Here is a 22,779-nt window from a genome sequence, read left to right as displayed (position 1 = left end):
CTAAGTGTCAACGTGAATAACGACCCACAAATGGCAAGATGACGATAAGGATGTGTCACCTTTCTTTCTGTCCCTTTGTTGTCTGTCCCCCACGCAGCCAACGGCAGTGAGCTGTACATCGGCAGCGTGCGCTACGAGGACACGGGAGCCTACACCTGCATCGCCAAGAACGAGGTGGGCGTGGACGAGGACATCTCCTCTCTGTTTGTGGAAGATTCCGCCAAGAAGACTCGTGAGTCATGCAGGAGGGGTCATTCATCATGATGTACTTAACTCAGGGTGGAATATGGACGCTAGTTTTTATGTGCTTAAAAGAAGAGGTACAAAGTAATCTGCCCTTATATTATGCAGAGGTTGAGGCGTGGTATTATGCTAATTAATACTTGTGTGCATGTGCCTGTCAGTAGTAAATGACTATACGATTCACTAACTCACACGCGCGGTGGTAAGAACAACGTTGCATGGTGTGCACATTTCTATGCACATACTGTAGTGAATGAAGCGGTTTCTTAATTTTTGTATTTATTGCAGTAGACAGCAACACAATAAGAGAAGGGTGTTAAAGGCCTTGAGTGGCCCGGGTCACTGCAGAGAAAAACTAAAATGCCTGCCAAAGCGCAGGATTGCAGCACAGTAATTTCTCTTCTCGGTGAATTTACCCATGGACGCTCTTATGTCACACTGTACACTAGAGATACCGTGTTTACTTTGTCAAAAAGTAAAGCTTAAGAGTATATAATACACATGAAGAGCAATAATGTGCTTTTCTGGACCAGAAATGTTGCACCCAGTTATTCTGTGTCTGTGTACGGGAATCCAGATTTCTGTCCAAAAAAAAGAAAGAAAAAAGAGGGGAAAAAAACAACAACCTGGAGGCTTAAAGACAAGTGAAAGGGCAAATCTAATGCTATGAACCTGTATTCATAATTATACATTAACATATTCTCTGTCTTTTGGGGAAACATGGCCTTAATTAATTGGAAGCGACACTTTATACCTCAAATTTACATTTGTCTTGTTCTGGCTGCTGTATTTTGGACGATCTCACTCTCTTTCTGTGATGAAGTAACTTGTCTTTTGTCTTTGCTGTTTTTTATCCTCTTCTCCTTTCCCCTGGACCACTCCACTGCTGATTCCATAGTTGCAAACATTCTTTGGAGAGAAGAAGGTAATGTATTTTTTAAATTGTACATGCCCTATTATAGTCCCATTTTCGTGTTTTTGTTTAATGGATGTGGAATTGAGGTAGCCTGTACACTTTCTTATATACTATTTTGAAAAACAAAAGAAATCCAGCAGCACAAAATGTAAGCACACTTAACAAGTTGAAAACAGGTTGGATTCTTCTTGGAGTGAAGGAAGAACCCAATCTACGGATGTACAAAGACAGCAGCAATGAAAACATGAAGGATCTTCACAATAAAACCACTTTATGCACAAAATTGTGTCCACCCAGAGAGCACATTAACTGCTCTGGCTCTGGGAAATGGGTATAATATGACTCTAACCTCCATTACTGTAGATAGTAATACATAAACAAATAAAAACTAGTTTTGTTGAGAAAATTAACCCTGTTGTGCTCCAGGCTGTACAAATCATGTATAGGAAAGTTGCATCATGACAGGTTATAGATACTGCAGCTCAGATTCACAGCAAATAATGGGAGACCACACTGTAAACTTATGGTGAAAATAATATGTTTATTAAATTAAACATGAACAATATAAACAAATGCTATAGTGTAGTGGGTAAGGAATGCCTGAATGTATGAGAGTGCAGTGTAGGGTGTAATGTACAAATAAACAAACACAGCCAAACAAAACTACTGCTGCGTGGAAGGAGAGAGAGAGAGAGAGAGAGAGATGCATTCCCATTTCCCCGGCAGACACTGCTCACCTCACCTCAATACAGGAGCAGGATTACAGACAAACACCCAGAGGGTGCACAGGCGGAATGGAAGGGGTCATCACAATACCAAAGTCTGTCCGGACTAGTTTCACAGCATGTCATGGCCAATGCCGGGGGGGCAGTGGGACTAGTTTCACAGCATGTCATGGCCAATGCCGGGGTGGCAGTGGGACTAGTTTCACAGCATGTCATAGCCTATGCCGGGGTGGCAGTGGGACTAGTTTCACAGCATGTCATGGCCTATGCCGGGGCGGCAGTGGGACTAGTTTCACAGCATGTCATGGCCAATGCCGGGGCGGCAGTGGGACTAGTTTCACAGCATGTCATACATAGCCTATGCCGGGCGGCAGTGGGACTAGTTTCACAGCATGTCATGGCCTATGCCGGGGCGGCAGTGGGACTATTTTCACAGCATGTCATAGCATAGCCTATGCCGGGCGGCAGTGGGACTAGTTTCACAGCATGTCATAGCCTATGCCGGGGCGGCAGTGGGACTATTTTCACAGCATGTCATAGCCTATGCCGGGCGGCAGTGGGACTAGTTTCACAGCATGTCATGGCCAATGCCGGGCGGCAGTGGGACTAGTTTCACAGCATGTCATAGCCTATGCCGAGGCGGCAGTGGCTCAGGGGCAGAGTGTCTGGTACAACAGCTGGGTGGAAACAGTGAGGTTCCCAGTTTGATGCCGGGCTCCCCCAGAGTTGGTGTCGAAGTGTCCTTGAGCAAGACTCTGAGCTGAACCCCTAATTGCTCCCGATGAGCAGCATGTTGGACCCTTGCATGGTTCCCTCCGCCATCGGTGTATGAATGTGTGTGTGAATTGGTGAATGTAATGCACAATCTATCGTCGTAGGTATGTCATAGTCCTCCTCTCATTGTCGTTTCATAGTCATGTCATGTCATATATACACCATTATCAATGATTACCACATAGCCCCTTTACATTATGTTGACTGCATGCACAGCCACACACTGCCGAGTAAGAATGTGCGTCTTGTGTTCTTGTTCTATTGTTAGAAAAGGACATTGTAGATTGATTGTTCCACCAGTTGCGTTGGTGACAGTTAATTTGCCATGGTGTCATTAGTGCAGTGTATGGGTCTTTATGACCAGTGGTTCTCAAACATATTTTATTTCAAGGATCCCTATAGTATAGGATGCATTAGGCCACAGAGTGACCCAATAACTCTGACAGGGTTAGAAATGGAACCAAAAATGAAACCTTTACAGGTCCATTTGGTTCCATTTCTACACTCTCAGAGTCACGATTTGGTTTCTAACTATCAATAATTTACACCCACAATGATCGCAATGGGGTCCCTGGACCCCACTTTAAGAACCATAATTTCATTTAATTTTAAACTACTTAATTTCTGTAGTGTACTGTTTGATGTTGTTTTGTTGGAACAGATTAAAGCTACAATCACTTACATGTATGTCTGTGGCAGTCTTGTCAGTCTATACAATGCTCAGCTTTTTTACGGAGCTGGTATGGATGAGTTTGTCAGTTTGAGGACTTGGAGGCAGCAGTTTTGTTGTTGTTGTTGTTGGACGTGCTGCTGACAGGGCCTTTTGTTGCTGTTGTCAAAGCGCCTTGACAGCCAGTCAGAGCGTGCTGCGTGCATTCACACTAACGTCAAATCATGCTAACGGGAGTCTTGTCTTCGCTCTTTTGGCACTGTGAAAGAGAAACACACTCTTGCTTTTGTGTGCTTTTGTGTGTTTTCACTCTACTTGTCATGTGTGTGGGTCTTTGTGTTGTTGTGTTTTCACTCTACTTGTCATGTGTGTGGGTCTTTGTGTTGTTGTGTTTTCACTCTACTTGTCATGTGTGTGGGTCTTTGTGTTGTGTTTTCACTCTACTTGTCATGTGTGTGGGTCTTTGTGTTGTGTTGTCACTCTACTTGTCATGTGTGTGGGTCTTTTGTGTTGTTGTGTTTTCACTCTACTTGTCGTGTGTGTGGGTCTTTGTGTTGTGTTTTCACTCTACTTGTCATGTGTGTGGGTCTTTGTGTTGCGTTTTCACTCTACTTGTCATGTGTGTGGGTCTTTGTGTTGCGTTTTCACTCTACTTGTCATGTGTGTGGGTCTTTGTGTTGTTGTGTTTTCACTCTACTTGTCATGTGTGTGGGTCTTTTGTGTTGTTGTGTTTTCACTCTACTTGTCATGTGTGTGGGTCTTTGTGTTGTTGTGTTTTCACTCTACTTGTCATGTGTGTGGGTCTTTGTGTTGTTGTGTTTTCACTCTACTTGTCATGTGTGTGGGTCTTTCCGCCCATGCAGGCCTGAGTGTGGGGAACATGTTCTACGTGTTCTCTGATGAGGGCGTCACCGTCCTCCAGCCTAGTGAGTGTGAGATACGACGGCACATGAAGCGCACGGAGAGAATCGTCGCCACCTATGTAAGTATACCCCCTAAGAACAGTGATTCAGTACTGCTGTGTCGCCCTATAAGAACAGTGATTCTATGTACTGTCAGTACTGCTGTGTCGCCCTATAAGAACAGTGATTCTATGTACTGTCAGTACTGCTGTGTCGCCCTATAAGAACAGTGATTCTATGTACTGTCAGTACTGCTGTGTCGCCCTATAAGAACAGTGATTCTATGTACTGTGTCAGTACTGCTGTGTCACCCTATAAGAACAGTGATTACCGTATATTACCAAATAACAGCCCATGCTCAAATAACCGCCCAGCACCAAATAACGGCCCAGGTTCCGACACCATTTTGCGTAATAACCGCCTCCATCAAATAACCGCCCTCCTCTATATAACGGCCCATGGGCCGTTATTTGCAAACTTAATCAGCCTCAGCCCTCATTTATATTATTATATGCGTGTTCACCGTGTTGAGTTTGCAAATCTCCGCACGCCACTCGATCATTTCATAACAGCGCAACACCAGTCCTCCATAAACTAAATCTAGGCTATAGTTTCACAAGTGCCTCCTATACACAACCAATTGTTTTAATGCAAAGTGGTGTATATTCTGTGTAATGTTTATTGTCATCCGTGTATCACTAGTATCTACAAGCTCCAAGTGTTGCATGACAGCGCTTTGTGAGCTTGCAGATGAACCCTTTTCTGTGCGCGGCGTGCGCCAGCCAGGTCCTCACAAGTATAAAACTATAAAACACCTTGGCGCAACAAGTCCTCAGCGCAACAAAAAAGTTGATATTTAAATCGTGTTATTCTCGGTCAATTTTCAACCGATTGTTCCAATTCCAAATGGCCTATAATCCGTGTAAAGTGTAAATTTTCATTGGGTGAAAATCTACCGGTACGTAGGCCTACAGTTTATAATGAAATCATGTGTTTGTCCGCTGCTTCCCCATGCTCAATCAGAACATGTAGTGGTTACACCTGTGTGTTGATACGCTCCCTCTTACAATTAAATCAAAATGTTTATTGTTTACCATACTAAAAAAAGATGACTGCATGGAACTGTATGTAACCAAATGATGGCCAGGTGCAGACCGGTGCAAAAAGCCGTGGCCGGTGTGCAAAGAAATAGCTGATCTACAAGCTCACAATGCGTCGAGCCTGGTGCGTTGTGAGCTTGTAGGTCTTGTACAATATTGATGCACTAAATTGGAGGAGGATGATGAGTATTGGTAGCATTGAGATTGCTACAGTCCCACAAGTTTAGTTCCCACAATTATTTTTTTAACAATTCATATTCTACAACATTTCCAAATGTATTTTACCCCATTTCCAGGCCTATGCATTAATTAGGATATTGTATGCTATCAATCCCCCCAAGCACTACATGTTACTGTATGTTACTGTATGTATATACTGAAACCAAATAATGGCCTTGTGCAGGCCGGTGCAAAAATAAATAACAGCCTATGGCAAATAACGGCCCGGCTCCTTATAACAGCCCGGGGTCCGAATCGATTTTGCATATTAACGGCCCGGGCTACTATTTGGTAATATACGGTATATGTATAAGTACTGCTGTGTCGCCCTATAAGAACAGTGTGTAAGTACTGCTGTGTCGCCCTATAAGAACAGTGTGTAAGTACTGCTGTGTCGCCCTATAAGAACAGTGTGTAAGTACTGCTGTGTCGCCCTATAAGAACAGTGTGTAAGTACTGCTGTGTCGCCCTATAAGAACAGTGTGTAAGTACTGCTGTGTCGCCCTATAAGAACAGTATGTAAGTACTGCTGTGTCGCCCTATAAGAACAGTGTGTAAGTACTGCTGTGTCGCCCTATAAGAACAGTGTGTAAGTACTGCTGTGTCGCCCTATAAGAACAGTGTGTAAGTACTGCTGTGTCGCCCTATAAGAACAGTATGTAAGTACTGCTGTGTCGCCCTATAAGAACAGTGATTCTATGTAAGTACAGCTGTGGGCCGTGAGAGTACTGCAAGTGGGCCCCCAAATATTTGGCAAAACACTTAACATAACATTAATACTGAAGGTGAATATAAAAGTATTTTTTATTCCATTGTGATAGCAATAAATAAGAACTTGTTATGTACTATGTTGGTTCCATTGATCCAAGCCGGAACACAATCAATTGATTGGCCACTTGACGAAACATGGACGGCAGGTTGACATGTGGTTAAAACGCATGTGTGAAGGACAATGTGGTGCCCTAACGTGAGCGAGAATTCCACTCCTTTTTCCATTGTCAGACTGTTGGTCGTCCCTTCACTAAGTGCAATGCATTACTCATGTCCATTAGTCAACAGCTCAATGCGATAGACTGCATAGAGTCTATAGTACAAACCCCCAGGTTTGTAATCCATTGAAGAACGCCCCACTTCATGAACAATGGGCTTTAGATGGTAAAAGTTCGCCTGTTCCTCTGAGGGATTTGGGTTTTACAGGACACTGTAATTATATTAGAGATCGATACAAACTCAATGAGAGCTATGTTAGCTGGCTACTGCTGCAAACAGCATTTTCTCTACTTCGCCAAGGTGAAGGGAGAGGGTGCACACGTGCGTGTGTGTGTGTGTGTGTGTGTGTGTGTGTGTGTGTGTGTGTGTGTGTGTGTGTGTGTGTGTGTGTGTGTGTGTGTGTGTGTGTGTGTGTGTGTGTGTGTGTGTGTGTGTGTGTGTGTGTGTGTGTGTGTGTGTGTGTGTGTGTGTGTGCGTGCGTTCGCATGTTTGTTGAAACTAGGGATGTACAAAGCTCTTGTCAGCAGAGACAGCAGGCTGCAGGATTTTTAATCACATCTGATACTCTTACAGTATTGGCTATTACAGTGAGTTAATTAGCAGTTGATAACTTTGAAGCTTTAAGCTGAGGCTAAAACGGGTGCACGGGGATTACGCTGATGTCAAGATATTGTTAATATTAATAGTATGAGTATTAGCAGGCAGGGCAGTGGTAATTGCTACAGATAGGGTATCATGCTTTTATTTAAATTAGATACACAACAGTACTCCTGTAAGGGTCCATTATTACACATATACAGAACTCTGGATTTGGCTAATTACCTGCAGCAGACAATGCTGTAATAATACTACTACTAATAATAATATGATTTATATAGCGCTTTTTTTTTTTCTTTTAAGATATTTTTTTTGCGGCTTACGCCTTTTATTGATTTTTTAAGGGACAGATAGTAGGCTGACAGGAAACGGGAGAGAGATGGGGGGATGACATGCGGTAAAGGCCGTGTCGGGTTCGGGAGTCGAACCCGCGGCACACCGCGACTGGATCACCAGTCCGGTGCCCAGACCGTTACGCTACGGCCTGGGCCTATAGCGCTTTTCAAGGTACTTAAAGTCGTTTATATGACAAAAAGAATAAAAACAAATGTATTAGAAAAATGAACTAGTCAAAAAGTTTAAGAGGTTAAAAACTATAAACTAGTGACGAAGGTGGGCACAGTTCTGATGTGAGCTGGGCGTGAGTCCCAGCGTAAAGGGACTGTGAATGCCCTGTCACCCCCGCACTTATTGGGGTGACTCGTGGTTCCAGTTGGTTGGCAGTGCTTGACCTGAGGGTGCGGGTGGGGGACATGGCGTTGACACGTGTACATTGCTTCGCAGGTCAGAAATTCCTGTACCATGCCACTGTTTCCTGGATGACAAGCCATTGTATTTCTGTCTGTTTTCTTCTGGTCGTGTCGTGCCGTGCCTTGCTGGGGTTCCCCGCCATGCAGGAGGAGATGTGTCCTAAGGGTCAGGGGGTGTCCCCCCAGCACTGCGTGTGGTCCTCGGCCGTCAACGTCAGGGATAAATACATCTACGTGACTCAGCCGCTGCAGAACAGACTGCTGGTCATCGACACCCAGGCACAGAAGGTGGTGCAGGTGAGTTGAACAGAACAGACAGAACAGACAGAACAGACTTCTGGTCATCTACACCCAGGCACAGAAGGTGGTGCAGGTGAGTTGAACAGAACAGACAGAACAGACTTCTGGTCATCGACACCCATGGGCACAGAAGGTGGTGCAGGTGAGTTGAAGCAGGATAAGCAAACGAAACATTTAGGACATGTTTGACATTCAAAATAGCAGTGGTGGGAAAGAAAGTACTTGAATGTTTGACTTATTAAGTAAAAGTATCAATTCAATACTGCAATATAGAATTCCTCCGTTATAAGTAAAAGTACTGAATTCAAAATGTATACTTGAGTAGAAGTAGAAAGGTTATTGGCATCGAAATGTACTTTAAGTACCAAAAGTAAAAGTCGTCTTGTTTCAATTTTTCAAATCTTTTGAAAATAGCAGATCTGCAAGCTCACAATGTGTCGCGATGCGATGCGAGTAAAAGTACAATATTTGTAGAAGTAAAAGTATTGGAAATACTCAGGCTACCTCCTAAGTACAGTACTTAAGTAAATGTACTAAGTTACTTTCCACCACTGCCAAACAGTGTTCAATGTGTTTGTGTCACATTCTAATTCATCTTTTATTATTGAATTTAGGACTCATTCATGCGCACACATTTACACAAACTCAATTGCCAACCTGAGATATTGACATTTATTGAATTGTACATGATTAAAATCGTGCATTAGTAATTAGCACAGTCATTTCACCGTTTAACAGTATTTACAAGCACACAGCTGTTTCCTAGTTTGCACAATAAAAAAAGATGTATTCTGAGTATTAAACTGTGCGGAGCCTTCGGACGATTGCTTTCTTCAGTCAGTTCCCCAAATTGACATCCATTAGCCTGCGGACCCCCATTTGTACGGCTCTAGCAGTCATTTTCAACCGTTTTCATTTCAAGGACCTCCAGTTTGACACCCATTTTAACTGCATTTCTATCTCTGGGACCCCAATTTATATTGTAAAATCAATGTTAAATGGTTTGGTTTCATTTGTACACTCTCAGAGTTACAGTCGCACAAGGGTCCAATTTGGTTCCTAACTATCATTTTGCTGAGGACCCCCTGGAACTCCCTCAACGGTCCCTGGCCCTGTTCTAGTCATCAAAACATTTGACTACACACCCAATCGCAACGTGCTCGATTCAGCTCGCTCCACCCTGGAACCTGCACCACGCAAGAAGGCGCGAGATAAAATAAATCAATCGCACCTCAAGCACTTTGAAACAATATGTTGCCCACTTGGATGCTGTTCTGGCTGAATGGCCGGTCATTCATCTCACCTGTAAAGGCTGTTTAGGGACCAAAGCCCCGTGGAGGTATTCCCAGGGTCAGCATCATTTATATAGCCTACTGCATGCGGGAGGAAATAGACCAGATTTAAGGAGGAGGGGAAGATGACAGGGAGGGAGATGAGGAACACAAGTTAGATGGGAGGAAGGTATTACTACAGACAGGGGAGACAAACCGAGTGAGCGGAGGGTAGATGTTATATGTCAGAACGTCATAGAACAGCTGTCAGTTGTGTGCCAGGTGGCAGTGTGGTCTTGCATTCCTTGACATCCTTCAAATACTTGCCGGAAATAAGGCTGAGTGCTCCTCCTCTGTCAACATAATATGGTTCTTTTCGACTCCAAGAACTAAGCGAATTGTGTCGTGCCGTGAAACGTATTTCACGGGTGTCTACAGTAATTGGGCCCTGTTCAGGAGGTGGTACTGACCCAAGGTTCTGGGAGCCCAGAACTGACTGCTTGTACTTTCAAAACATTTCTAAAATAGCAGACCTACATGCGTGCAACGCATAGCGACTGGTTGTTGTGAGCTTAGTACACTTATTTTTATTTTATTATGTTTGACAAACAATCTCCCTTCAGTCTCCCTTCAATCTCCCTCTGGTTATAATTGAAATGGAAACATAGAAAAAAGCCATCATAAAACGTTCATGAAAGTTTCAGGAAGGTTCTGGGTTACCCTTCATAGTCGAAAAGAGCCAATGTCACAAATAAAGTGTGTGAAATTGTTTGAAAATAAGTGGCACTCAACTTGATTTGGAGACCTTACTTTCATGCATTACTAATTGAGTAATAGTACAGTTAATCTGTCAAATTACGCATTCAATTCAGAAACTCATTTATAGTTTTTAAGCTTCTGATTAAACCAATGCATGCTGTATAGTGACAATGCAATCACTGCAATTGATCTAAAGAAGTCCGCTCTTTACACTTTGATTAGATTAAAATATATGCCCTGCACTGATAGAGTGCTGCAGCTTCTGAGTTATGTTTTATCATGACATTAAGATTAAGGACGCTTAAAACCAATAATATTATTCCTGCATTATGCTCTATTACATTTGGCCTACCTTCTTCCATTTAATATATTGCCTTGTCCTTTTTGCCCTTAATTTCAGGGTGTTTTGAGAAAGTAACGAAAAGTAAATAATGCATGAATGAATCAAGGAAGGAAGGAAGGAAGGAAGGAAGGAAGGAAGGAAGGAAGGAAGGAAGGAAGGAAGGAAGGAAGGAAGGAAGGAAATTAAAGCGTTCATTACATTGTTAATTTCATTCACCCATGCACACACAGCCGAGGAAACCATGCAAGGCACCAACCAGTCACTAACTCTGGGGGAGACGGGGATCGAACAGGTTATTTTTTTCTTTTTTCCTGAAAAGTAACCGTTTTGGACATCGCCAAAGTTTGACAGCGCCGATATGTTTGGCAGCTTGTGACCTTTTGCCTCACACGTAAACCTCCTTCTCCTCGTCTCCATTTCTCTGTGTTTCTCACCAAGCTCTAGTTCACCAATGAAGCACGGAAATGGCACGAACATTACGAGTAAAATGAGATTGAGAGGCCCGGTGGGATGTAGGACTATGACGTATGGTCTCCATCGCCATATATCTCTCTCTCTCTCTCTCTCTCTCTCTCTCTCTCTCTCTCTCTCTCTGTAGCCTGTGGATGCAAGAGGTTAATACATCTTCCCTGTCTCTTTGTCCTATTTCCTCCGTCCATCTTGGTCCTGCACCACCAACGTTCAAAGCCTTCTCTTTCCCCCTACAAAATACAAACACAATGCCAGCTGAAATGGAATGAAGAGAGCGGGAGGGAGGGGGGGGAATCTCTGCACCTGCAACACGATGCAATAACCGCACTTTGCATTTCAACAGAACTGCGCGAAACAGCCTGAGCAAAACCTAGCAAGTCATTTTCACATTTTGTTGACAGCCCGACGAATACCTGCAAGCTACACTGTTTTTTATGTAAAACAGTTCAGCCTCGACTGTAGCCGCCCCGCACGTTCTGGAGAAGCTGCCTTCCTAATGGCGCCTGGTGTCATTTTCGTTTTCCATCAAGCGATTACGCGTGTTGACTCTGTTTGTCACTGTCAGCGGGAGTGGCAGGTGTCTGCCAGATAACAGAGTCTGAAGGGTGGACTACAGTGATTAGAGAAGTCGCCCTACAGCTACGCAGAGCCGCTTTGCTGTGTGGGAGCAGATGCACTGGATCATTACTTTGAATTCTGGCAAAACTCACTGGACATTTTCACTTCTGTTGTTGGTGCCTCGTGTCTTCTATAACTACGGCATGGTGAGCAGCCATATGCTACTGTATAGCCACAGGGCTGACTTAGTTATAGCTTTGAAAATAATAATACAGGTCTGGACCATGCATGAAGCGAGGACTCCACAGAGTTCATCATAATGACGGAACTTGAAAATGAAAAATGGAATTGCAATGTTTTCACCTGCGGTGAAAGAAATGAATCCATGAGAGAGCTGAGCGCACCTTTGATCCCATAAAGCTAGTCGGTTCCACTCTCCCAATCAATGAACTCAGCTGGCAGCTTGGCACGCACCTGGTCAGACTAATCATCCCGCAGCAGTTCATGCTTTTCTCTTCTGATCAGCGCTGACTGTGGTTCTCTCGGATTCACTCCTCACCTCACCTCTTATAAGAACACACACACACACACACACACCTTGAATTGAATTGCAATTACTTTATTTCTCTTGTCTTTGATATTATGACGTATTGATTGACTATAGACACTGTGGTATATTTTCTACCATTTATACACTGCAGATACTTAACCAAAAACTGGAGAGCACCGAAGAGAGTTTGTGAGACTCGGCAGACAGAGCAGTTGGAAGTTGTTTATTTCAAACGAAGTATGAAATAAAAAATAGGTCTACTGTAGTATGTAAATTACACAAGGCACAACTTAGAACACAAGAACATAGAATATTGCAGAATTATGGAATCCCATTTTCCACAACACCTTTTCTTACGCTCGTTTACTGTTGCTTTGTTATATTATAGTTTTTTTTTAATGCATCTTGTCTTTTTTTCTTTTGCCTTTGTTTCTACTGTATACTACAGTACTTTATATTTTTATCATACTTAAAATGTAAGGTGTAACGTTAACTGCTGTGCCGTGATTTCCCCCACGGGATAATTAAAGGTATCTTATCTACTGTATGTAAACAGTGTAGATTCAACACACACACACACGCCCCACCCATAAATATCAGCGTGTGGGCTGTGTGTTGCCGTGACAGTTGGCTGACCAGTGGAGAGCAGAGGGCTGGCCCCTCTATTACTGAACACAGGTCTCATGGTCTCGCTCCACTGAGGAGGGTGTCAGCCGCTCGCTGCTCCATGTCAACAGGAGCAGGGTAATGGATTGTGTTATTCCTCGTTGTCGACAATGCACCACACCTTGGGTTGAGTGGGTTGCCATGAGTCAGTCTCTCTCTCTCTCTCTCTCTCTCTCTCTCTCTCTGTCTCTCTCACACACACTACCTTTCAGTCTTTCCATGCCTCTCTCAATTTCAATTTCAATTCAATTCACACTCTAGTCTTCTCCCTCTCTCTACCTCCCTTTATCTCAATGTGCCCCCCATGAGGCTAAATGGATACAGAAAGGATTATTAGCTGAATTCAGCCCCATCAGCAGAGCCTGCCAAGACCTCAGGACAAAGGACCCCTGCTTTCATTGTGTTTCACAGTACTGTACTGCACGCACTGGACACGTTGTTATGGGTCCCCTTCGTTTTGATTTCCTACATTTGGTTTTTCATTAAAATAAAATCCAAAACATAAACCCCCCCCCCCCCCAAAAAAAAGCATGAATGAATAAAGAAATACAAAGATTTTTTTTAAACAGCGAGTTGAGAAAACAGGCTTGAAAGGTTCACTTCTGTGGACTCTAACATTACACCTAGCTACATGTTTATTAAGCATTCATTTCATTACATGTCAATTTCAGCTGGGTCACGTGCTTTTTGGAACCAGTGCGGTACTGTATATGCGGTACTGTATATCGCTGTCTGGTGGAAACCTTATCTCCCAAACCGTCACTTTACAGGACATTTATATCCTGTTCCCATGGATGTTTTTACTTTTCATTGGGTGAATAATGAATATTTATAAAAACTACTTTCATTCTCAATGAAAACATAATTCAATAATAGCATATACTATTATCGACATAATCTACTTTGTGTGACAAATATAGTAGCACATAATATATTTACCAAAACACATCAAAAGGTGAAATATGCAATGTGCAACAATATAATGGGTTAAATCTCTCTCTCTGTCTCTCTGTCTCTCTGTCTCTCTGTCTCTCTCTCTCTCTCTCTCTCTCTCTCTCTCTCTCTCTCTCTCTCTCTCTCTCTCTCTCTCTCTCTCTCTCTCTCTCTCTCTAGGCGGTAGCGACAGACGCTGTTCCAGTAAAGCTGCTGTATGACAAGTCACATGATCAGGTGTGGGTTCTAACCTGGGGAGACATGCAGAAGACACACCCAACCCTGCAGGTATGGAGCATTTGGCTGTGTGTGTGTGTGTGTGTGTGCGTGTGTGTGTGTGTGTGTGTGTGTGTGTGTGTGTGTGTGTGTGTGTGTGCGTGTGCGTGTGCGTGCATTAGTTGTGAGTGTTAAAGACGCTGTGTACTTTTCCTTTTCATTTGTCTCGGGACACAACAGTTCTCCTCTAGACCTCCTGATGTGGTTTAAATGTTACAATGTGAGGATGTCTTGCCTGCAGTGTATTTTCAACTGTAAGCTGCAAGTTTCTCTAGCAAACGGGTGAATATGGTCATTTCTGATCATTAACTCCATATTGAAACGCATCACTCAAATACATATGCTTTCATGGGCGATGTAACCTCAACAACCAGTAAATGAGAAAGTAGTCGAGATAATGTGGAACTACTTGATACTCTCTGACATAGAGTAAAAAAGTTGCTTTTTACATTTGTGGCACAAACGTGAAAAGCTATCTTTACATTTTTTCTCTTTTCTGCTAAGCAACAAGCTATATGCTTAGATGATTTCTATTTATATTGGGATACATTTGCGCGACTGTAATGACGAAGTGGGGAGGAGTCTCCACTTGCGCTTTATCCCTTACTCATGCAGAGCTTCTGTTGCTCCAGACTGTATGACGGAAGATTATTATTAATGGGAGTGTTTGAAAAGAATACCGTTTTCCTGGAAAGACACCCAAGTTGGGAATAACCTGTGAGAGAGAGAGCTAGCCGCCATGTCTGCTTCCCATAAGAACCTGTGAGAGAGAGCTAGCCACCATGTGTGCTCCCATAAGAACAAAACAAAAGGGAATAAGAGCTCTTGTTAACCCCGCAGGATGCTCTGGGTTGTTTGTAGCAGAATAGAATGATTTCAGGACTTTCTCTGACTTTATTCTCCACAGCTGCCTGAGGGTGGTACAGGCGTTGCCTTAGAATTCTTTGCTACAGCCTTTGTGTGCATGTTCCAAGCCAGGTCCTCTGTAACGTGCACCCGAGTACTTGAAACTGTCTACCCTCTCAATTTACAATTTACAATTTAGGCATTGAGCAGACGCTCTTAATCTAGAGCGATTTACAGTAAGCAAGATCAAAACATGGTAATACATGAAATACATAAAATTTTGAATCATACGTAAGCTAAGAACCTAACAGTGGAATATCTATATAATGAAACTATGCGTATACTATACAGTACACTATAGAGTGCTATGTTATGCTACATAAAATGCTATCTAAATTACATAAATTGAGCCTTTTCATACGCCTGTAAGGTCGCCGAGGCTAGGGCAAGTGCTACAGCAAGTGCTACGGGCTAAGATGGAGTCTGAAGAGGTGGGTTTTCAAACTACGGTGGAAGATTGGGAGTGAGTGCAGTTCTGATTGCAATGGGAAGTGCCTTCCATACCCTCTCCACTGGTTCCCCATCCAGCTATGCTGTTCAGTGCTAATGACGTACAGTAGATGACATTGGAGCACAGCCACGGTTGGTATAGGTAAACATTGCAGGCATCTTTCTATACGCTCTGTTAGGCTGCTTAGTGAGAAGCGCTCTTGACATGATATCCAACGCATTTCTCTGTCACTTTCTATTTAGAAAGCAGTGTTGATTTGCTGTACAAATCCTTTCATTCTGTGCACATACAGTAGGAGACCAGGAAGGCATTATCCCATTCTGACCTGAGATCAGATTCATACGAGGTTTCCGCCGGACACACACTGGTCTGATGAACCCATTCTGACCTGAGATCAGATTCTAGAAATGTCAGTCGCTCTTCGATTTTTTCAAAAATAGCAGACCTACAAGCTCGTATCGCGCCACTCGGTGGCGCGATATGAGCTTGTAGATCTGCTATTTTTCAATAGCTAAAGCATAACATGATGCCAACACCAAAATGGGTGCCCGGTCAGAATGGGTTATAGATGATTATCTGCGTGAGCGCATCGAAGTAGAGAGAGTGAAACAGCCTCCTCGCTTCTTGTGTTCCCTGTGATAAGTATTTCCGCGAGAGCAACTAATCTATGTATGTTTTAGAAACGTTTACCGGTGCGGGGGAAAGAAAAAAAAAAACAGCACTCCACAGCTGAGGCGCTAGCTGTCTGCTTTGTGACTGCGGTCCCTTTGGACCGCTGGTGTTGTGGAGACTTCACAAATGAGAAACGATCACAGGTGCGGCTGTGTCTAATCCGCCTCAGGGGATTGGGTGAGGCGGGGGGGGGGGGGGGGGGGGGTGAGGAAAGTAGAATAGTTCTGGTTTATACCAGCAGGAAGAAGGCTGAGGTGTTTATAGTGTGTGTGTGTGTGTGTGTGTGTGTGTGTGTGTGTGTGTGTGTGTGTGTGTGTGTGTGTGTGTGTGTGTGTGTGTGTGTGTGTGTGTGTGTGTGTGTGTGTGTGTGTGTGTGTGTGTGTGTGTGTGTGTGTGTGTGTGTGTGTGTGTGTGTGTGTGTGTGTGTGTGTGTGCGTGCGTGCGTGCGTGCGTGCGCGCGTGCGTGCGTGCGCGCGTGCATCCAAGCGTGTTTTCTGCGCACCGGGCATACGCTCCACCGGGGGAGTCCATTGTCAGCTTTGTAATGGACACAAACATGTTTATTGTTCTGCTTCGTCCTCTCAGAGGGCAGGATCCCATTCTAATGGCCGCAAAGGCGTGTTGTTTGGTCTGGGTGGCGTTGGGATTCACTGTGTTGTTTGGTCTGGGTGGCGTTGGGATTCACTGTGTCAAAGGCGTGTTGTTTGGTCTGGGTGGCGTTGGGATTCACTGTGTCAAAGGCGTCTTGTTTGGTCTGGGTGGCGTTGGGATTCACTGTGTCAATCCATTCTGGGGATTGGGGAGGACACACTCAAAACGGAACAAATAGATGAAAGGTTCTTCCGTGGCCTGAATGGGGCGGTATTGAACTTCTACAAAGAACCACCTGAGCCCATGAGAATACTTAGTTTTAATTGAAGGGCTGTTAGCCATATAAAGGGATCTTTGTGAATATGATAGTTTTAGATAGTTTGAAGTGCCTATTCGATACATTCTATAGTTCAGTGCTGTGTTTTTCTTTTCTACCTGTGAGTTTGAGGCCACCCAAAGAAGCATTTCATCCCGTGATGTTGTAACCCATTTTTCACCCATGTGTCAATTATCTAATGTGATCCTGGGCTCTACACACCCTCCGCCAACCTGGGGAGAGCAACGGACTTGGAGTCTTCCTTCATGCATTAGTGTCCAAGTCGCTCCTTTACACCTGACAGGGGGGAGTTTCCCTGGTTGAACGTAGCGTGTGGAAGTAACACGTTATTCCAACCAGTTCCTTTCCCCTCCATCAGGCGCCCCGGCTGGCCAGGGGGAGGCAGTTTTAGCCAAGGAAGCAATTATGACTCTTCCTGGTATCACCATTGTTCCATTATTCCATAATCAGTTGAGCATATTCTTTAATATTTCCTCCCTTTATCATATTATTTAATATTCCTTTAGTAACTGGCCTCTCGTTGCTCAAGTCCGCCAGAGAACTGTTTTTTTGCCTAACTACTGCTGTATAGTATGACGAGGTCTACAGACTGTACATATATTTGTATTAAGTGAAGTGAAGATGCTACACATGGCCAAGGACCGGTTTTGGTTTGGAACGAAATTGCAAACATTTTGCCATTCGTCAAAGTCTGTACGGATTGACCTTCACTTCACGAGCCAGCTCTTTCTCTAACTTATGCTCACAAAGTATGAATCATGCAGAGTGTTGGAGCCACAGGATTGTTGTTTGTTGACGATTTGGTGCTTCTTTGTTGTGTGAGGTTCACGTGTGTTTGTCATCCTTTCAAGCTGCCGGAGTATAGCTCTTCGAATGGAGGCGAGAGAAATTCGATGAAAGACTTTTCTTCTTCCAACAGCTGCTTTTTTTCCCTGCCCACTTTCCGTCATCTCATTTTTCCGAGAGAGGGCAAAGGGTAGAATAACACCTTTTATGCCGAAACATCCTCTTCTCGTTAGCGATTGTTTATCTGGACTGCAGATGAAACGTTCTTTGAATTTAATTTACTCAAAATGTTTTTCTTTTCCTCTGCAGTCGTTCAATAGCGATGAATAATTAGAGGATGGGGCATGAATCACTCAAATATGCAATTGCAGTGAAACCGCATAATGGACTGGAGGGCATATGGATCACACCACAAATAAATGGCCTGATAATGTCATTATCATTTGGGCTGTAGGTAATTGACCTCTGCATCAGCATCCTGTCACCACCGGAGGCACTGCTATGACGGGGCTGTGTGTGTGTGTGTGTGTGTGTGTGTGTGTGTGTGTGTGTGTGTGTGTGTGTGTGTGTGTGTGTGTGTGTGTGTGTGTGTGTGTGTGTGCATGTGTGTGTGTGCGCGCGCGCACCTCTGTGTGTGTTTCAGGACGTGCATCCATGCACATGCCAGTGAGATGGGCCTATTTTCAAGCAGCCATCGTTTATAATGGCTCAATGTCCCTGTACAAATAAGGGAGGGAGTGTGATTGTCAATTCATTAGAGAAGACAAACAGAGGAACATGAGGCGGGCTAGCTGAGACATGGCCTTTCAGTCCTGTCTGTGCATCATGGTGCCAACAAGATGTTCACTCTTGGCTGCAGTTTATGGCCATGCCCAGTGTGGCCACATGGTATCTGACTATGGCCATGCCCAGTGTCCCCACATGGTATCTGACTATGGCCATGCCCAGTGTGGCCACATGGTATCTGACTATGGCCATGCCCAGTGTCCCCACATGGTATCTGACTATGGCCATGCCCAGTGTCCCCACATGGTATCTGACTATGGCCATGCCCAGTGTCCCCACATGGTATCTGACTATGGCCATGCCCAGTGTGCCCACATGGTATCTGACTATGGCCATGCACAGTGTGCCCACATGGTATCTGACTATGGCCATGCACAGTGTGCCCACATGGTATCTGACTATGGCCATGCACAGTGTGCCCACATGGTATCTGACTATGGCCATGCCCAGTGTCCCCACATGGTATCTGACTATGGCCATGCACAGTGTGCCCACATGGTATCTGACTATGGCCATGCCCAGTGTCCCCACATGGTATCTGACTATGGCCATGCCCAGTGTGGCCACATGGTATCTGACTATGGCCATGCACAGTGTGCCCACATGGTATCTGACTATGGCCATGCACAGTGTGCCCACATGGTATCTGACTATGGCCATGCCCAGTGTGGCCACATGGTATCTGACTATGGCCATGCACAGTGTGCCCACATGGTATCTGACTATGGCCATGCACAGTGTGCCCACATGGTATCTGACTATGGCCATGCCCAGTGTCCCCACATGGTATCTGACTATGGCCATGCCCAGTGTCCCCACATGGTATCTGACTATGGCCATGCCCAGTGTCCCCACATGGTATCTGACTACGGATATGTATCTATTGCAACTCTGTAACTATCCATCTATACCGACTGACTGACCTACAGTACCTACGTATCTTCATCAGTGTTGATTCTTTCAGAATATTTTTTATTTAATCTTAGTCTTTTGAATAACACACCATTTGATATAGTTTTAGTCCTATTTAGTCTTCTGAAAAACCATAGGCTTTTAGTCATTTAGTCTTAGTCACCTAAGACTAAATGATCTACATACCTAAAAACGACCATTGTTCTATCCTTAGAACATGCACTCAGGCTGCGTGACGACGATGCGTAACGGCCAGTGGCTTGTAGTGATATATGGAATCTCCCAAATGACACCGATATATTGAGCCGCTCGAGGAATTTCATCTAATTTCCAAATGGATGTAGTTAGGAGCCGGTACGTTAAAAAAAAGAAAAGAAAAGAAAGTGCAACTCAGGGGTTTTGTGGAGAATGAATGTGGTGGAACAGCAAAGCCATTCAGTCACAACCAAATCCCCCCCTCAGGTGTTCGTGGCCCCCCACCGGCAGCCAGAGATGTGCTGCATGGTGGGGAAAGTGAGACTCGATGTGGGCCTCTGTGCTGAGTGTGTGGATATGAAAAGCGCCAGATGAGCAATGACAATGAGAAGCCACTGGCGTTAAGTTCAGAGCACCTTCAGCCCCAGAGAGCAGAACAGCTGCCTAATTATACTTGAGTGATATTAGAGTGAACCTCATTAACTTCCCCATTGTACTCTGCAACAATTATAATCATCTCCCTTTTCTTTCTTTTTTTTGTTGAAAGGATCATCTCTACGATTGCCAAAGGGAAAGAGTGCAAGCTTAACTATTCTATGTCACGGAGAATAAAAAGCTCACTGTACTGTATCCAAAGTAAAACTGTAAAGCTCACTGTACTGAATCCAAAGTAAAACTTGTTAGCGTTGTTACTTCATAGTAGAGATGCACCGATATATCGTCCGTATATCGCTATGGGCAATATCTGCCTTATGCAGAATGCAATATCGGTATCGAAACGATATCAAAATATTAATATATCGGATTGAAGCTGAAAAAAGCCTTTTGTGATGATGAAGGCTGCATGTTATGGAGAAGTTTTAAAAAGTATCAACAAGTTGGTAATATGTTAAATAATAAAATCACACCCGTGTGAAGTGAGGGGCGCTCTTATCATCGTACATCATCATGACGTAAAAAAAGACAACGTTTGTGGACGGTAACTAAAACTAGCGCCCCTCAAAAATACTACATTTACATTACACATCAGGTAATAAGAATGCAACATTTCAATACCATGCATCCCAACTTTCTAGGAAGTTAACTTAACTCTGACAGTGTACACATGGAACCATTTTGGTTCCATGTGTCCCAGCAGATCCATTCACCTTGGGGAAGCAGCTTCAAAAGTTTAAAGAAAATAAGCTCAGTTCCTTTCCTTTAAAAGAGACCCAGTATCTCTCTTTCTGCGATTCTCTTCTTTGACACACTTTTCTAAGTGTTTCTAAAGCCTAGAAGTTTTTTAATGTCACGAAATCAAATAACACAAGTGAAGGAATATTCTGGTTGCAGAAAAATCTCATATAATTAAAGTTTTGCTTCAGACTTCAGACCTCCCCCTACCACTCCTCTCTATACTCTATACTCATCTCTGTATCCATTCTGGTCATATTTTATTTGATAGATGCTAGTAGTAGTTATAGAATGCATTATCATGTCACTTCTTACGTTTTTTGGTTATTTCAATTTTCTTTTCTTTATTAGTATGTTTTTAGATAGTATTTTGTTTAGGCAGATGCTAGTTTTTATTTATTTAACAAGTAAGACGCGCAAATGCGGGAAGCGAACGCAGCTCGTAAATTGCAATAACAACAATTAGAATAAATTACGTACTTTTTTTCTCTTTTTAGTTAGTAATTTTTTAAGTTTTCTACTGTGTGTGTGTGTGTGTGTGTGTGTGTGTGTGTGTGTGTGTGTGCTACAGCTGCGCCCTCTGGTGGCGTCACAGCGGGACAGACAGACACACAGACAGACAGACACACACACACACAGACATGATCTGCAGGGTCTCATAGTTAGTGCTCACTGAATTCGCAATCACTGCGTTCGCAACTAGTCTAATTTATTTAGGCACAAATTGTTCTCTTTGCACTGTACTTATCTGACTTTACCGTGTTTGTTGATTGAGCTTCATGCCTACGCTGCTTACTCTGATCTTACTCTTGTCACTCTGGACATAAGTACAGTAAAGTGGCCTTGCCGAGCCATGAGGCCCATAGGGCAGGAGCCTATCTCCTGTAGCGTGAGGCAGCTTGATGTGCAAGTACAGTACACCCCCTGGACATGACGCTAGTATGTCGCAGGGACTTACCCCCAATCCAACCCTTGATGCTGAGTGTCAAGCAGGGAGGCACTGGGTCCCATTTCTAGAGTCTTTGGTATGACCCGGCCGGGGATCGAACCCCGACCTCCCAGTCTCAGGGCGGACACTCTAACCACAAGGCCACTGAGCTGGTTATAAGTACAGTATAAGAGTTAAAATGCCTGAATTGTAAATTCTAATTTTAGTGTTTAGTTTAGTGTTTTTTGTGAACAATTCTATATTCCGCTGTAGGCCTTAACCCATTTTGGGCGGGAACCCCTTTTGGTGTTAGCATTATGTTATGCTTTAGCTATTGAAAAATAGCAGATCTACAACCTCATAGCCCGCCACCGAGTGGCGCGCTACGAGCTTGTAGGTCTGCTATTTTTGAAAAATCGAAGAACGACTGACATAGAAACATAGCTTTTTCAGAAAACTGTCAGGATGATTTAGAATCTGATTTAGAATCTGATCTCAGGTCAAACCTCAACCAAAGTGTCATCGCTCAGGCATACATATTGAAACGTGTCCCGGACAGGGTAGCATGTGGAGGGAGCAGTCCATCCAAAGACAGGGTAGCATGTGGAGGGAGCAGTCCATCCAAAGACAGGGTAGCATGTGGAGGGAGCAGTCCATCCAAAGACAGGGTAGCATGTGGAGGGAGCAGTTCATCCAAAGACAGGGTACCATGTGGAGGGAGCAGTCCATCCAAAGACAGGGTACCATGTGGAGGGAGCAGTCCATCCACTGAGACAGGGTTGCATGTGGAGGGAGCAGTCCATCCAAAGACAGGGTAGCATGTGGAGGGAGCAGTCCATCCAAAGACAGGGTACCATGTGGAGGGAGCAGTCCATCCAAAGACAGGGTACCATGTGGAGGGAGCAGTCCATCCACTGAGACAGGGTAGCATGTGGAGGGAGCAGTCCATCCACTGAGACAGGGTAGCATGTGGAGGGAGCAGTCCATCTAAAGACAGGGTAGCATGTGGAGGGAGCAGTCCATCTAAAGA

General features: G+C 44.1%; 1 protein-coding gene across 1 annotated transcript in view; it reads left to right on the top strand.

Annotated features, from left to right (window-relative positions):
* Positions 1–22,779, top strand: part of fstl4 (follistatin-like 4) — a gene marked incomplete at its 3' end in the record, with an annotated part of 306,304 nt that overhangs the window by 280,236 nt on the left and 3,289 nt on the right. The window contains exons 9-13 of the mRNA XM_083788296.1: positions 98–232; positions 1,142–1,168; positions 4,192–4,310; positions 8,033–8,182; positions 13,917–14,024. Of these exons, the coding sequence (XP_083644422.1) occupies positions 98–232; positions 1,142–1,168; positions 4,192–4,310; positions 8,033–8,182; positions 13,917–14,024 (539 nt within the window). The remainder of the gene's footprint in view (positions 1–97; positions 233–1,141; positions 1,169–4,191; positions 4,311–8,032; positions 8,183–13,916; positions 14,025–22,779) is intronic.

The sequence above is a fragment of the Protomyctophum parallelum genome (genome assembly GCF_964188405.1).
Source record: "Protomyctophum parallelum genome assembly, chromosome: 1".
Classification (NCBI taxonomy): domain Eukaryota; kingdom Metazoa; phylum Chordata; class Actinopteri; order Myctophiformes; family Myctophidae; genus Protomyctophum; species Protomyctophum parallelum.
This window is presented reverse-complemented; position numbering and strand designations above follow the sequence as displayed.